The 17,130-nt window shown below is 33.8% G+C and overlaps 1 protein-coding gene across 3 annotated transcripts in view; it reads right to left on the minus strand.

Moving 5' to 3' along the window:
* Window positions 1-17,130, minus strand: part of LOC129223730 (tubulin-specific chaperone E-like) — a 310,220-nt gene that overhangs the window by 13,817 nt on the left and 279,273 nt on the right. For all 3 annotated transcript variants that reach the window (XM_054858085.1, XM_054858086.1, XM_054858084.1), the window contains exons 6-9: window positions 15,243-15,342; window positions 10,980-11,155; window positions 8,664-8,793; window positions 3,926-4,075 (exon numbers count right to left, since the gene is read on the minus strand). In XM_054858085.1, coding sequence (XP_054714060.1) covers window positions 3,926-4,075; window positions 8,664-8,793; window positions 10,980-11,155; window positions 15,243-15,342 — 556 coding nt within the window. The remainder of the gene's footprint in view (window positions 1-3,925; window positions 4,076-8,663; window positions 8,794-10,979; window positions 11,156-15,242; window positions 15,343-17,130) is intronic.

Below are 17,130 nucleotides of genomic sequence, written 5' to 3' on the forward strand. Positions count from 1 at the left end.
ACCGGGGAAGGGGGGGGGGAACGACACGTTTCATAACAAATGTAACAGATGTAATGAATAAGTTAGTAAAATGTAGAAAGTACCCCTCCCCCTTATTTTCAAAACCAAACTGATCAATTTAAGGTGGCGGGGAATAATTATTGAGGTTGTTTGAAAGTTGTTTTTAGTATTAGGTTTTTTCCCAAGTGTTGCGACAATTATAAAACAACATGTTTTCCAGATTGCATCAATGTTCATTTTTAGTGTATGCTACGAATTTGTTCATTCCAAATAAGTTCCTTTTGTAACACATATGAACAAAAAGAAAACGTTTTGACAGTCAGACAAAGTGGAAGGAATAAATCTGTGGAACTGGCTAATTGTTCTTTTGCATGATCTTTAAAAAAAATTTTATGTGTGATATTGTTTGCTTGACTTTTGTTTTTTTTTAGAAAAGAAAACCTGGACATGGAGGGGGGAGGGATCTAAAGTTCTAAAAACATTCTGACAAGCAGAGCTGAAAATGTTTGGTGTGTGTGTGTGTGTGTTTTTGAGAGAAAGAGTGGCAAATGAAGAAGATCGGCAAAATTTTTGAGGATATACTGGATTACAAAAAGGTCTTGCTTTCTGTTAAAAAAAGGGGGGGGGGGTATAATTGATGGGATGGTTACTTTCGGGTTTTCATGATAAATTTACACTAGGCAATTAACTGGGCAAATCAGAGTTAATTTTGAAAAAATATTTAATTATTTTATCATTTAGTATGATAAACTCTTTTTGTTTATTTGTAAGCAAAAATTTGGAACATTAGTTAGCACAAAAGCATTACTAACTAAATGATTACTAATGTGGACACTAACTGTATAGAAATTTTTTTAGGGTTATAAAAAAAGAAGAAAATTTTAATTTTTGGACGTGTTTTCGTAGCATCATAGTTCAAGACTGTAGTTCGTAGAAACTACGATTTTTTTTGCAGTAGTTGGCATCTCTGCCTACACAAAGTAGGGGGGTTTTCAAACACCAAAAAAGTACTGAACTGTTCAAACTTTAATTTTAGACCCAAAAATGGCATTTTTCGGTAATATGAGGGTGAAAAATTGTTTGCAAAAATTAGAATAAAATATACATAGAAATCCCTGATTTTTCTGCATCAGATAAAATTCGTTCCAATGTTCCAAGGTAATTAGAATGTGATTTATAACTGTTTTCAACTAATTTCATGCTAAAATGCAGGAAAGCTTCAATTAGAAATTTATTGTTGTCAATGTTCTTTGTTGAACAATGCTTCAGCAAAGTCGGGTGATGCAGCTAGTTCAGAAATGTAACGGGGCTTAGCCCATCCACTTTTCCTGAGTTCAAAATTAATGATTGATCAAAAAATGATAACACTGATCGATGCTCCTGGTTAAAGAATGAAGAACTGACTTAATAAGTGTGGGTTTTATATTTGTTTTGAAGTTATTAGTTCATAAAAAGTAAAATGGAGCTTTAAATTGGAAGAAAGGAGTCTACTGTGACCATCCATCTGATTTTTGAGGTCATTTAATCAATTATAACGTTAAACGCTGTAGGGGCACTGTCTACCTAACCTGTTCCCCCCCCCTTTTGACCCCCACCTCTTGTGTACACCAGCAGGCTATGGCATGTGCAAAATTACTTGTATTTGGATCCAGTCTTTTCAAGAACAAACTAGCATGGAAATTACTCATGTTCAAAATAATTTTAACATTCAAAAAAAAAAAAAAAATCACAAAATAATTGGAAACTTAAAACGTTATTAATTAGTGTGCACTGATACATAAGATTGTAACACATGAATGAAAAATAACAGAATTATAAACACTAGCAGCATACAATAAAAAGACCAAGAGTACCACACAGATAGTTTAGAAAGGATAAAAACTTTAGTCTTACATAAATGTAATAAGAAATGTGAACTTCTAAAATTCGTACACACATCACCATGTGATTTAATGGGGACAACAAAGTCAAAAGTGAATACAGTGGAAACCCAATTTTACGCTGTCTGTTTTATATGTTATCCCGCTTCTGACATCATTTTCTGCTCGTCCTCTTTCTCTGCCGTAGGGCTTTACCCTGATCATCCGATCTTTCTTCACAATAATTGCAGATTAGAGGTCATCACACTCTCTTGCAAATTTTCCAGAGGTTGTTGCGCATGTATATGATCACATACACATATTGTGCGTAATGGATTACTGGGAGTATACCCTCAGAAAAAATGATGGGAACATCACTGGTTTCAAGGTGTTTTAATGCAGGAAGCTCATATTTAGAGTTCATGGAACCTCATTTGCCTGGCTTACTGGATGCTATTCCTGATTGGAGAGAGTGGAAATCATTTTTCAACACGGTGGTAACTCTGCTCATTTTCAAATGCCATTCGGAAGCTTCTAACTGAATAGTATCTCCAATGTATTGGTCTTACGGGTCCCATTCCTTAGCCACCTATATCACCAGACCTGACACCAGTGGACTTCTTTAGGGGCTCTAATAAGAAGTATACAAAACAGAAGTAACCAGTTTGCAGGAACTGCGCAACCGGTTTGATGGAGCAGTAGTAAAACTAAGAAATGAAATTTCATTAGGAGCAACGGTTGTTTCAGTTCGCAAAAAGGCGAAAGCATGCATCAGGTGTGGCGGCGACCAATTTCAGCATCTATTGTAAGTTTTGAAGATTGATCAAACGTACTCATTGATGTTAGTGCAACTTTTTTATTAATGATTTTTCCTTTGTTGAAAGCATGGGAAAGTGATGCTTTTTTATTTTTACTTATTGTTATCTCTTGGGGTTTTTTCACTTAATAAAATGTAAAAAAGATTATTTCGATACAAAAATATCATTTTCTTGAACAAGGAAACCAACATGCTTACGTGAAACTGAAAGTTTAAAACAGAAAAAGGCAATTCTTTGCTGGTTTTCCTTTTTCAACAAATGTAGATTTTTACACTGTTTTAAACAAAAGCCTAAATTTCTGCTGAACTGAAGCCCAATATGATTTGTTATTACATGATCTGAAAGTTTGTGAAATAGGCCAGTTTTTGGTAGATTTGAGCGATTGCAGCTCAAACGGTTGTTTTTGAAAATGTCAATTCAGTACTGAGTGTGTCCAACGTTTCAAAGCTTGTAGCTCGCTGCAAAATGAGACTATTTTGATGGAAAAGGTGTCATTTTGTAGGATTTAATCTGCTCTTTCCAAATATGTACTTATTTTCCTTGTAAGTCCTACAGGAATCTCAGAACTCGGTCATTTTCTCAGAATTTTGTTTTTTTACTCATTTTCCTTATATCTACCATAACTCGGTTACGGTTAAGGATTGGACACGATAATGGGTGGTTCTATATCCCACTTGGACTCTTCTATCACCCCCTTTCGTATGGCAGATTCGATTGAACTCACCATGTACATTCTTTGTTTTATTTACATAGATGCCAACTAAGAAGCAAATTTACAAAAAATTGTTAGTACAGATCCAAGGGCGCCCATATGCAAAATTTTAAAGGGGGGGGGGGGCTCAAAAAAATTTCTCATGGTTTAGCAGAATATTTTCCAGATGGAAACCGATTGCAGTACAGATTAGAGATATTAAAATTTGACATTTTTAATAACTCATTCATTAATGGCTGGAAAAGAAATTTTTATACATTTTTGCAAAGAAAAAAGCATTAAAAGCAAGTTCTCATTTCTAGGGGGGGGGGGGGTTTGAGCCCCCATTGCCCCCTATATGGGCGCCCTTGTACAGATCATGCAATAAACCTATTAAAAAAAATAAAAATTTCACTCTTTTCCCACTATTTCATTGTATAATAGATAAGAATCAATATCAAACTGTTTTTTAGGGGAGAACGAAAGCACTAAACTGAGCAATAGGATAGATGATAAATTTAGGTTAATAAAAATATGTAGCATAAAAAATTACTAACCTTAGTTCTATTTAGCATTTCCAGTTCAATAATTTTAGCTATAGTAAACTGCCTCGCAGTTTCTGGCTTGACTGTCTCAACAACAGGATTATGGCTAATGGTTAGATTCTTCAATTTTCTAAGTTTGTTCAATTCAGTAATATCTTGCCACTAAAATACAGACATAAGTTATCAAAATTACAATATAGCACACATTATCTTGTTTTTATATAATAAGGCAAAAATTTATCTCATATTTATTCTGGTATTGTTTGAGCAATAGGCAATAATATTGAAAAGATCACATTTCTTAATTGTGAAGCTGAAACAAGTTTGCAGTTTTGCATAAGCCTTCCCAAATTATATATATATATATATATATATATATATATATATATATATATATATATATATATATATATAATTCCAGATACAGTTAACAAATTGCTCAAGTTTGAGTAGCAAAGGTAGGTCTCAAACGATTTGTGCAGACCACATTTTTCAAAAGTGTTTTAAAATACAGTTGCCATTTTGTCAAACAAGAAATATATTTTTTAAAATTCCATAAGGGTCCTGAACTATTGTTGTATGATTAACAGGATTTGAAAATAAAAATTCGACATTGTTTGAACGTTTATAAAAAAATTTGTAAATTTCAACATTATGTCTTCCCCCTTAATTCTGAAAAGCATATATGACTACCAAGCATTTTTCTAACAATAACTAAAAAGAGAAAAAAAGGTACTGCCATTTTTTCATCATACGAGATCGATTCCTCTACTTTTTGGTATGACATAACTTTAGAATATGTCTGCAACAATTTGTAACACATTATAGTTGTCTTTTTCAATTTTTAACAAATAATCTCCCAAAGCTTGATTTAAAAAAACAGCGATAATGATTTCATTAAAGGATTGTTTGAACATGCTTTGGCATTGCGGTCCAATTTTTATTAGGGGTGTTCCTATAGGGTATATTCTATATAATTTGTTATCATAGTTTCTTTAACTCAATTTTTAGCTCTAATCTCATGTATCTGTGATATATGAAGGCCTATGATGTAAAATTAAGTGCTTTTGCAATAAAAAAAAAGAAAGAAAAACTCCATATACGCCATATACTTTCAAACATTTTTTTAGACATATAGCCTATACCCTCAAGCTTTAAAATCTTTCCTTTATAATTCAGATTCTATCATTGTATTTTAAAATCATCCTAAAGCAAAAATAATAATGTATTTATGTTAGCCACATTTCCTACATTGATGGGAATATCACTGATTTTTACTACCAACCATGGGCGTCCATAAGCAAAATTGTAAGGGGGGGCTCAGATATTTTAACCATAGTTTAGCATAATATTTTCCCCATGAAAATCGATTTCAGGACAGATTTGAGTCATTAAAATTTGACATTTATAATAACTTATTCATTAATGGCTGGAGAAGAAATATTTTTACATTTTTGTAAAGAAAAAAGTACTAAAAGCAAGGAAGTTCTAATTTGTAAGGGGGTCTGGAGCCCCCCCCCTTGCCCCCTATATGGGCGCCCTTGCTCTCAACATCAGGGGCGTGCACAGGGGGGGGGGATACCTGTTGGCGCGGGCCTGAAGGTGGCGCAATATTTTTATAACTATGCGTGAAAGATAGGGGGTTAACAATATGCAGGGGGCCCAGAAAAGTCATTTGTGACGGGCCCCAAAATTTCTGTGCACGTCCCCGACCAACATTCTTTCATATTGATCTTTCTCAGAATTTTACGTTGTGATTTCTAGGTGAGTCAATCCTTTCCTGGATAGCTCTGTTAGAGAATTCTATTTTTTATCCAGGGGAGTTAGCCATCACTCTACCCTATTTATCCTACCTTAGGAAAGGGTAGGATAAATGTACCCAGGGGAGTTCTGTAGCGAAAGAAGGCACCATGACATGTTTTTCAAACAAGTGTAAGCAGGACTTTTTATCTTTAACAGACCTGACTGACAAGAAGCTTTCATCTCTTCCCAAAAATTATGGATTTATTCCTCACGAGATGAGATATTTAAACGCTATTAGTGGTTTTATTGTGTACTTTTCAAAAAAAAGAAAACAAAATATATCGAGACATGTTTGCAACTTATTATCAGAAAAACTAAACTTGCCTCAAGGAAGCCGCTACGTCGCACATGTCACAGTGTCATCAAACTAATCTTAGGTGGAACATATTTACGAAGTAGCGCAACTAACTTTTTGACTAACCTACATAAATTGGCTTCAAACCATATTTTATTATGTGAAACACACCACCGGTTCAGTCAATTCCAGCCAAGGACTGCAGTTTCGTGCTGATTAGCACTCATCAGCAATGCATAGGAGTGGCTGAGCTGGAGGTGGGAAACCTCTTAAGGAAGTCAAGAGTGTCAAACAAACTGGTAGCTAATACAGAATCAGCGCTGACCAGACGAGTGACCGAAACAATGGTTCGGTTCAACTGGAATATTGAAGGCAAGGCAGTTATATTCAGTATGTTACCGCCCTATAGCCTGGGCTAAGGCAGAAATGCGTGAAATACATCGCCAGCTCAGTCAATTCCAGCCGAGGACTGCAGTTTCGTGCTTATTAGCACTCATCATCCCGGCATAGGAGTGACTGAGCTGGAGGTGGAAAACCTCTAAAGGAAGCCTAGAGTGCCAAACAAACTGGTAGCTCATACAGTCACTCCTGCATCGGGCTGATGAGTGCTAATAAGCACGAAACTGCAGTCCTCGGCTGGAATTGACTGAGCTGGCGATGTATTTCTGCCTTAGCCCTGGCTATAGGGCGGTAATATACTGAACATATTTTATTAGTCATAGATGAATGTTTTTACCTTTCGAGGGAGGAAATAATTGAAAAAACTACCAGAATAAGAAACAGATAAATCTTTGAATGTGAAATTTATTTCAACAAGTTCATTTTAAGCATGCTGAATGAGCTCAAGCTTTAGAGTTTTTAACGTCATTGATGCAGAACACTTGTTATGAATTGAAAAAAAAAAAAAAACATGAATAATTTTCATTTTCTGATTTTGTATTAGATAGATTATAAATCTCTACCACAGGGTTAAAAAATCATAACCCAGTCACTAGCGGCGACTCCATGGGGCTTGAGGGGGCTTGCTCCCCCCACCTTCAACAATTTGTGTCTGTGTGTCCTTTTTAGGGGGAGTGGCCAGTGCTTCACTTGAGGCAGTGTTTCATTTTCATTGAGGAGTGTCAATGACAATTGTGAAGATTTTCGGAATTTGTTTGCCAAAATGAAATTACAAATATCAAGGCAAATACCCTATTTAATTTACCCAAAGATTTCTCGTATGCCTAGACTTGCCTTTTCCTGATTCAAGAAGACTGCTATGACAGTGCGTTGCGTCAAAAATGGGGGAAAAGTTTGGTGGACTTTAAAAAATATGCCACGGCAATATACGTCCACTGCACGGCTCACTGCAAAATAGAACTGTAAAAATGTCCCTTAAGACAAGTGACATAGTCTAATTGAACCAGAAAATTCGTATACCATTTTTTAAATTCTTGCATTTTAAATACATTGCGGCATGTACTGCCGGTTCACGCAAATTACAATCATCAGAAAACATGTAAAACTGCATTTTCAAGGCATTAAAAATCTACAATTTTTTTGATGTCCTCCCCTTTATCTAGAGGGATTCCCCCCACCCCCTATTGACGTCCGGCCCCCTCAATGATTTTTTGAAATTGGGGCCCCTGATTCCAGTGTAATGTGTGTGGTATACAAGATGTTGAACACTAATCTTTCTCTTGTTCTATATTGAATAGAGAAAGAACTGTTTTAAAAAGGAATATGACTCCTTCACAAATATCCTGACTTTCTGGCTGCCATGAGCATGCTTCTCAAACAACTGTTCCAATTGATTCATTTTTGTAATTTCATCGATTCCCTTTCCTTTTCTTTTTTTAACTAATACTATAATTTTTTTTTTCATTTTAATTTACACAACTAGTTAATGTATGCACATTGCGCATTGTATAATATGCTTTTTAAAAAAGAAAATGATTAAAATCTTGTTTTTGCATTTCTATCGCTTTTTTAGAATCAGGTTCTTTAAATTTTCTCATAGATCGTATGGCAAATTTTCTATTTTACTGCTTAAACTATTTATTTTTCTACTTCATAATACTTAAGCTCTCTCTCTCTCTCTCTCATTTTTTTTGCATTGAAAAATGGTTCCTCATGACCCTGAAACATCCCTCTGCAATCCTTATTGCTATTTTTCAACTTTACTTTGCTATGATAGTGATTACTTTATAAAAGGGCCAGAGCAATTGCAACGTTTACTTCTTTTTACCCTGCATGTTGTTAATTTTTTAAATCTCCATCATATTTTCCACTCAAGAGATAGCTCTAACCATAGTTTTAGGCATTATGGCATCATTTTTAGTATGTTGTAATACTGAACACATAAGGTCAATTTTAGGAAATTGAATTAGAAATGAACTAGAAACCACTGCACCTTTGGCACACATTTTTCAAATCAGGAAACACATAAGAAAACCCCCTAGATTATCTAAAATGTTGAGAAAGAAATTACAACAACTAACAGCTATGGTACAAATGTCTAAAACTAGGAAGCACATTTAAAACACTCCTTACATTACTTAAAACATTGAGAAATAGACAGCAACTACTATTGTTTTGACATTCTTTTAAAACTTGAGAGCATATCAAGAAAATAAAAACATTAAATTGTCTAAAGTATTGAAAAATACCAACCTGATTTAAATTGTTGTACTGGACATACAAAGTTTGCAGGTTTGAAAATAATTCAGTTTTCTCCAAAGGCGGTGTTTTGGGAAATGATATTGATTGCAAGTTAATATTATTAACATGCAATTCTGTTAAACTGAACAAAAACTTAAATTAATTTCTGAAACAAATAAATTTTCTTTAAAATCAAAAGACTAAAGAGAACATTAAACATAGTTCAATCATTTATGTAATGAATGATTTACAAAAGCAAATATTCTCTCAATTCTATTTTTTATATTTATTTTTTAAATATACATGAGTTATGTACAAAGAGTAATGACATTGCAAAGGAGAAGGTGTTGAGTCACTCCTCCAAAGCGCCCTTAGTTTTAACTTTTATGCAGAATTCACACGGGAGGGCACAGTCAGTAGCGGATGGGGCCCGGGACCCCCCGAAAAGGATTAATTAAGCTATTGGAAAATTTTTAATGGTAACTAAGTAATTATAAAGAAATTCTCTATAACATAGAATTTGGTTTTTTTTTACAGTTACTGAAAAAGAACAAAAAATACTCAAAGCATATATAAACAAAAGCATTTTGTTTGCTAAATAAGTTTTCCTGGAGTCAGAGGTCAGAGCGGCAGAATACATTTAACTCACTAATTTCAAATTCAGGGGAAAATAATATCGCGATTTGCCCGTTAATCTTTCTTTGATGTAATCAATAGTTAACTTTTTTTAAAAATGTGTAGACATACCTAGAAGAGTCATTTTGATCCAGGAAGTTGTTTGCGAAATAATAGATTTGTTTTTCAGCTTATAAGAGATGCAACACAAAAGAAATTACATTCTAAAAGAAGAGACATTGTGTCTGTGTTCAAAAAGTGTTTGCAAATGCGTCCCCAAATGTGTGAAAATTTGTACTGAATCAAATAAGTATTCTGAAAAGCGTTCTCAGAAATGTTTTGAAAGCTGTTCCAAAAAGTACTTCAAAGTGTTCTAAAGTGCAGGACAAGTGTCCGAGTTCAAAACGTGCTCAACAAGTACCCTAGGATTTCTCTGCAAAACTAAATATCGAACCCGTCTAGATTCTGAACCTGGTATTCGATTCCAGCAGTCAAAGATTAAACCCAATATAGTAAAATTGTTCCAGCTAAATCAACCTCACTTCTTCCTATTAATTAGATGTTTGATTTTGAATATTCATTGTTTTGTTACCTACTGATTTCTCTCGGATCATTTTGATTTTTAAGCTTCAGAACTTGTTGCATCGTTAACTACCAACCAAGGAGCCGTTTGCAAATGATGTCACGTTTTGAGGGGGAGGCGGCAGGGGCGGCAAATAGGGGGGTCGAGAGGGGGCAGTCGCATCCCCAAATTTTTAAGAGGAATGATAAAAAATGAGCAAATTCAATTTACGTAAATCGCAAATCAATGTTCAAGAAAGCCAATCTTGCTGGTTCTCCGTAATGATTGATGAAACTCGACACATTTTCAGACATGAGCAAGTTTTTTCCGTTTTTTTAATTATTAGAAATTTATTAATCCTTTACCAGTCTTTTAAGAACAGAAAAAAACTGAAGAATGATAGTTAATTTTAACTAAAGACGTAATTTCCTCATATAGGGTAAATATCTCGTTCTTCTGTGCTCTATGTAATAATTGTTATGAGAGGCCGTGCAGTGGTGTGGCTGCACGATTTTCACAATAAAATGCCTTGGTATTTTGCATTGAGTGTTATGCTCATATTTTAAGTGTGTCTATTTAATAAGTGTTCATCACTTTCTTCTGCTAGAAACACATTTCAGCTGTTCACTGCATAGAATGCTTTTATAGATACTGTTTAAAAAGTTTCAGCTGTTCAATACATCAACAAATATCTTTTCTGGGGGCTCTTTAACTATGCAATCTCCCCCAATATCATAATTACTTGCTGTTAGCCAATATGTGTTTTGTTCCATACTAAATTTTAAAAACTCGACCCCCCGAATGAAATGCTGAAATGCCGCCCCTGGGAGGCGGTATGGAAAATTGTTTCAGTTTGTGACAAGAAAGGAGGGAGGGAGAAGAGGAACATCACACACCTTTTGAAAACAATATGCTTATGAAAACAGCATGGTATGTAACAAGGAGAGGAGGTAAGGTGAAGAATGACACTTTGTGACGTGGGGAGAGGGGGGTCAAGCATGCCGAGAAAAAAAGTGCGACATCTTTTTTATGGGCACCTTCTCAAAAACTTTCTTATAGAGGGTCCACTGGAAATAAAGTTTGGGAAGCCTTGCTCTAGTTCCATCACAAACAGTAAAGAAAAATAAATTAATGTAGTGAATTATACTCACTTTGTTAAACTTCCTAATTTACATATTTCCGTCCATTCACCAATTGGGTTATGGTTTAAGCTGAGCATAGTTAATTGCGAAAATATGGGTGGCAGAGGTGCTTCTAATTCTGTGATTTTGTTGCTTACTACAAATAATTGTTCAACAAAAGGGCACATACTCGCACAAGACAAAATCTGGAAAAGATTTTAAAAATGCTGTTAATATGTTATAGAAAATTGAGGCACTGACAAAAGGATATAAATCAAATTTTACAGGAGAATCAAAAAAAAGTTTTGGAGGTGCATAATTTTTACCAGAACACAGTTTTCACGTAAAAAAATCATTTGTCTTCAAAATTAAAAGCACATAACTTTTACACATTATTACATCATTAGTGAGATTATCAGACTAATTTTCATGAACAGAAAAAAATTCAAAAAATTTTTTTTAAAGATTTGCACTATTAGTTTCAGTTTTGTATTCATGAAATTAGTGATATAAGTTATCATTAGAAATGTGCATGTTTTTGAATCTTTTTGAAATGAAACACTAACTACAGTACACTTCCGATTATCGTTGGTCAGATTATTTGCAAGTCTTTTTACTTTTTTGAAAAACGGTGATGACTTACAACTAACCAACTTTTTTGTGAAAATTTACCGATACATACTCTATAGTCATTAAAGGTTTTAAAACTTATGATTGTGTTATTGTATTATCTTATCTTTTATTCAGATTATCCACAATTACCTTGCCACCCTATTCCGCGGATAATCGGGAGTGTACTGTACTTTCAAAAATATCAACCCCTTGCTGCTGAGAAAACGTACAAGATTCACTCCTCAGTGGCACTATTTTTTTACAATGGTGCGCATAGTTATCAATGCATTGAGGAGGAATTAAGTGCAAGTTTTACTGTCTTAAAACTAGCTTTGGAAATAATTTTACTGGTAGCATGGTAGCAGCAATGAAAATGATAGTATTTTGAAAGGGTGCATATTATATATATATATATATATATATATATATATATATATATATATATATATATATATATATATATATATATATATATATATATATATATATATATATAAAAAACAAGAGATACAATTTAAGACAAATTTAAAATAGAAATTCAAAGAAATTGAAAAATCAATGACATTAAAAAAACTGAAAGAATAAATACAAAAGTGTACCGTAATGCCAGCGCAAAGCTGCTAGAAACAAAAACAGTACAAACATATTCACACAAACAGTCAAAATACAAATGAAAAAAGCGAGAACATCAAAATGGAAAATTTAAAAGGTGAACCCAGGACCAACACTTTATCAAGGGGGGGATTGGTCCTAAAGTTCACAAGGCCCTTTCTGTCTAGCAAAAGGGAAGGTCCCAATAGCTTACTAACCTCCCCGAGAGCCTTAGAAGAGAAAGGAATCAGAGAACATACCTTAAGATAAAAGAGCACCAGAAAGTTCCGGAGTGCATCCAAACGGAATGAGCACATTACTTAGAAGAGAAAGGAATCAGGAAGGAATGTGCTCATTCCGTTTGGATGCACTCCGGAACTTTCTGGTGCTCTTTTATCTTAAGGTATGTTCTCTGATTCCTTTCTCTTCTAAGGCTTTCGGGGAGGTTAGCAAGCTATTGGGACCTTCCCTCTTGCTAGACAGAAAGGGCCTTGTGAACTTTAGGACCAATCCCCCCCTTGATAAAGTGTTGGTCCAGGGTTCACCTTTTTCATTTTCCATTTTGATGTTCTCGCTTTTTTCATTTGTATTTTGACTGTTTGTGTGAATATATACATATATATATATATATATATATATATATATATATATATATATATATATATATATATATATATAATAAGCAAGTCAAATTCCAAATATTAAACAAATTATATAAAAATAATGATGATAAAAAGGAAAATTGCAAATAGCTATTAAATAGGAAAAGATGAAGTATAAATCCAGAGCTCATCAGCCGTGGAGGATTAATTAAATATGGTCAAAAGACCAAAATTTTTTTTACTATCAACTAAAAGAGAATGTTTAAGCTCCAGTACATGCAATATAGAGTAACATTGGGCAAATGCACCACATGCTTAACTATAAACAATAAACAAGAGCTCAAACCTAAAACTAAAAGCAGGGGGTTCGCCTCGACTATATATGTATATATATATACACACACACATTTATATATACATATACACTAGGGTGGTTCAAAAAAATTTTTTGAGCTTAAGTCCAGGCCACCCCCTATTCTTTTAGACTTACTAATAGTATTATGCTGTAAAAATTTTAGTTTCTTACTTAAATTTTAAGAGGATGCTCAATGGCAGTTTAACATTAGCCATAGTATAGAAAATGCCAGAAGTTTAGAAACATTGAATTCATCCAGTTGTTTTTTTTTTTTTTTTTTTTGAAATATTCTATTGCAATGTATATGCATATTACTAGTTGAATATTATAATATGCAGAATTGTTTTTTTCAGTTCAATGTATTTTTCTAACCCTCCCACCCTCCCCACACATATGAAATTTAGGGGAGGGGGTTGAGCACCCTCTTTCAGTTGAAGTTGGAAGCTAAAGTTCTTCTAGTATATTACTATCCACAAGTCTAAAAATATTGAGGAGTCGCACGTTATCTAGGAGGAACTTTTTCTTTTCACATGTATGTTTGAACCACCCTAATATACACCCGAAGCAGTTAAGGGGGTAAACAAAAATAATGGCACATGCCTGAAACATATTCTGGATGAAATATTCAGTTAATATTACTTTAAATGTTCAAAAAAGTTAAATAAAGGAGTTTAGACAAGACTTATAACAACATGTAAATAGTTAAAAATTAATTCAGGTTACATTCTCACTGTTTAGTAAAATATTTCATTGTTCATGATACAATAGGTCACTTAGATTTGTCACTGTACATACTTTATTTTCTTCCCTCTCTATGACTTACTTTACATTACCAATTATTTACCAACAACCATTACCAACTCTATTTAGACAAGACTTATAACAACATGTATATAGCTAAAAATTAATTCAGGTTACATTCTCACTATTTAGTAAAATATTTCATTGTTCATGATACAATAGGTCACTTAGATTTGTCATTGTACATACTTTATTTTCTTCCCTCTCTATGACTTACTTTACATTACCAATTATTTTTCAGGTAAGAAAATAAAAATGCAGCTGAGAGCATGCTCTTACTCATAACTGTTTAAAGGCTTATATTAGCTGTTCTGCATTAATAATTCATTACAAATTTTACGGCTAAATGTTAAAACAGAAATGAAGCACAACGAAAAGTCCTCTGATATATACAAAATCATATTCATGAGACTACAATACAGTCGATTCCGGTTAATAGGACCACACTGGGACAGGACCATTTTGATCCTAATAACCCGCTGGTTTGATTAAGCGAACATGACCTGAGTAGCTTGACCGAACATGCTACAGTAAAACCTGCGTACAAAGATACTGTTGGGACCTAAAAAAAATATCGTAATAGACAGGTCATCGTTACAGAGTTTGATTATTCATGCTGACATTTTGCTGGGGCTAAAAAAATAATATTGTTATAGACAGGGTAACGTTATAGACAGTATCGTTATACACAGGTTTCACTGTATACACATACATTTAAAAGCCCTTATGACTATTGTGAGCCCTATATGTATGGTGAGTACAGGGGTCGAAGTAGTGATTTCAAAAAATTTTGGACACAATTTTGATAAAATTTTAGGACATTTTTAGGACAAAAAATATAAAGTTTTTTTTTAATTAAATGCTTGATTAAAAAATATAAGCTTGATTTTCGTAGTGGATGATAAAAGGTTTCAAATTCAATCTTGAAAACTATAATAAATTGTATTCAATATTTTATTCTTTAACACAGTGACACACTAAGAAGTAGAAATATATACAAGTAGGATAAACGTTTCTTTACTTGCCTTGTGACTGATTTTTGGTCCCAATAAGCGAATAATATTAGGTTTGTGTAATGGGATTTGTTTTGGTTCTTTCAGATTTGGTCCGAATAAGTAGCGAGTCTGATTAACCGGTGATACAATTAAGCTGACTCCACTGTATCTTCTTTTACAAAAGCTTCTCTTTTGATTTTAGGTTTTTGATAAGGAACTTTTAGACTGCTGAAACCTTCATGGAGTTTAATACAGTTTCTGATGCAAAAGGGGAGGGCAGACATGAAATATACAACGAGAAATTCTATGATTTTTAACATACTTAAGATATACAGACCTCTTTCCAAGAATATGCCATTTCATTCATCACCAGCATTTTTAGCACAGAAAAACATTCTTGAATACTTGGTTGCTTTATCAACTTCAATCGATTTTTACTAAAATATAAATTGCAAATTAAAAACAGAGCACATAATTAGTTTTAGACATCATGCTTGGGAAAGAGCAAAATTAATACATTTTCCCAAATTGAGTGCAGTTTGTTAAGTCTTCAAAACAAAACATAGAATTTTTAAAAATTATTCTTTTATTAATATATTTATGTCTGTGTAATTGCTGTGATATTTGCTTGTTTTAAACGAGCTCTCGTGAAAAACAAGTTTGTGTAAAGAATCCTAAAAATTCACATACTTATATTTTTTCCTTTACAGTACCAATGAAGTTGGCTAAGTTGCTTTGAACTGTCTTATTGTCTCTTTCTTGTGTGTTTTTATTTCTTGAGAAATACAAATACAAATACAAATGTGACGACCAGCAACAGGCTCTGGGCCCAGCTAGGCTGGTCCTGGTCAATTAATTAGTCCCCAATGAAGATCAATGGCCCTCTTAAAGCTATCCACTCCCTTGCTCATTACCGCCTCTTCCGGTAAGCTATTCCAAGTGCCCACGACCCTGCTAAAGTAGTAGTTTTTCCTGATTTCCAAGTTAGCCTGAGATTTAAATAGCTTAAAACAATGACCCCTTGTCCTGCTTTCCCCGCAAAAATTTAATCCATTTACATCTTTCATTTTGATAAATTTAAATAACTGAATCATGTCCCCTCTGACTCTCCATTGCTCTAGGCTATACATGTTAAGCCTATTAAGTCTGGTATCATAATCTAAATCTAAGAGTCCCCTTACTAATTTAGTTACCCTTCTTTGAACCCTTTCCAATACAAAAATATCTTTCTTCAGATAAGGCGACCAGAATTGCACAGCATACTCCAAATGAGGTCTTACTAAACTCCTATATAAAGGCAGAAGAACTTTCTTAGATTTGTTTGAAATAGATCTATTGATGAACCCAAGCATTTTGTTGGCTTTGTTACTAGCAATACTGCACTGTTGACTAAACTTGAAGTCCTGATTTATAAAGACACCCAGATCCATAACATTTTCTGCCTGATTTATGACTGAACCCTGTAAACGATATCTCATACGCTTATTTCCATGACCTAAGTGTAGCACTTGACATTTCCCTACATTAACTGCCATACCCCATTTATCTGCCCACTTAGTAATATGATCTAAATCCTCTTGCAGCTGTTTTACTTGTTCTTCATTTTCGACAATCCCCATAACTTTTACATCGTCAGCAAAACAATTCATGCTTCCAGAAATATTTTCATTGATGTCATTCATAAATATAATAAACAAAAGAGGCCCTAAAACTGATCCCTGAGGAACCCCACTTAAAACATCACTCCAATTAGAGTGATTTCCTCTCACAACTACTCTTTGCTTCCTACCAGTAAGCCAATTTCTTACCCAAAGTAAAGTTTTTCCTCCTATTCCAATGTCAGCTAACTTGCTGAGAAGAGCAACATGCGGTACTTTGTCAAAAGCTTTTTGAAAATCAATATAAACAACATCCACACATTTTTTGTTATCTAAAGCTGAGGTAACCTTGTCGTAGAAATGCAATAGATTAGTAGTACAGGATTTACCTTTCCTGAAACCATACTGCAAACGAAATGCTTATGACCCGAAAAAGACGGTCACTCGCACCTTGGCTTCGAAAACACTTTGAAATTTTTCTGCACATCATAAGCCATTGAGTGTGTTGATACTTGTCCAACTTTGAATTCTTCACACTTACAGTTAGTTTTTAATTATATTTTTTAGCATTTGCTTGAATTTGAGCTTCAATACCTTCAAAAGTATACTTTAGAAGTGATCTCATAG

This window comes from Uloborus diversus, chromosome 6 (genome assembly GCF_026930045.1).
Source record: "Uloborus diversus isolate 005 chromosome 6, Udiv.v.3.1, whole genome shotgun sequence".
Taxonomy (NCBI): Eukaryota; Metazoa; Arthropoda; class Arachnida; order Araneae; family Uloboridae; genus Uloborus; species Uloborus diversus.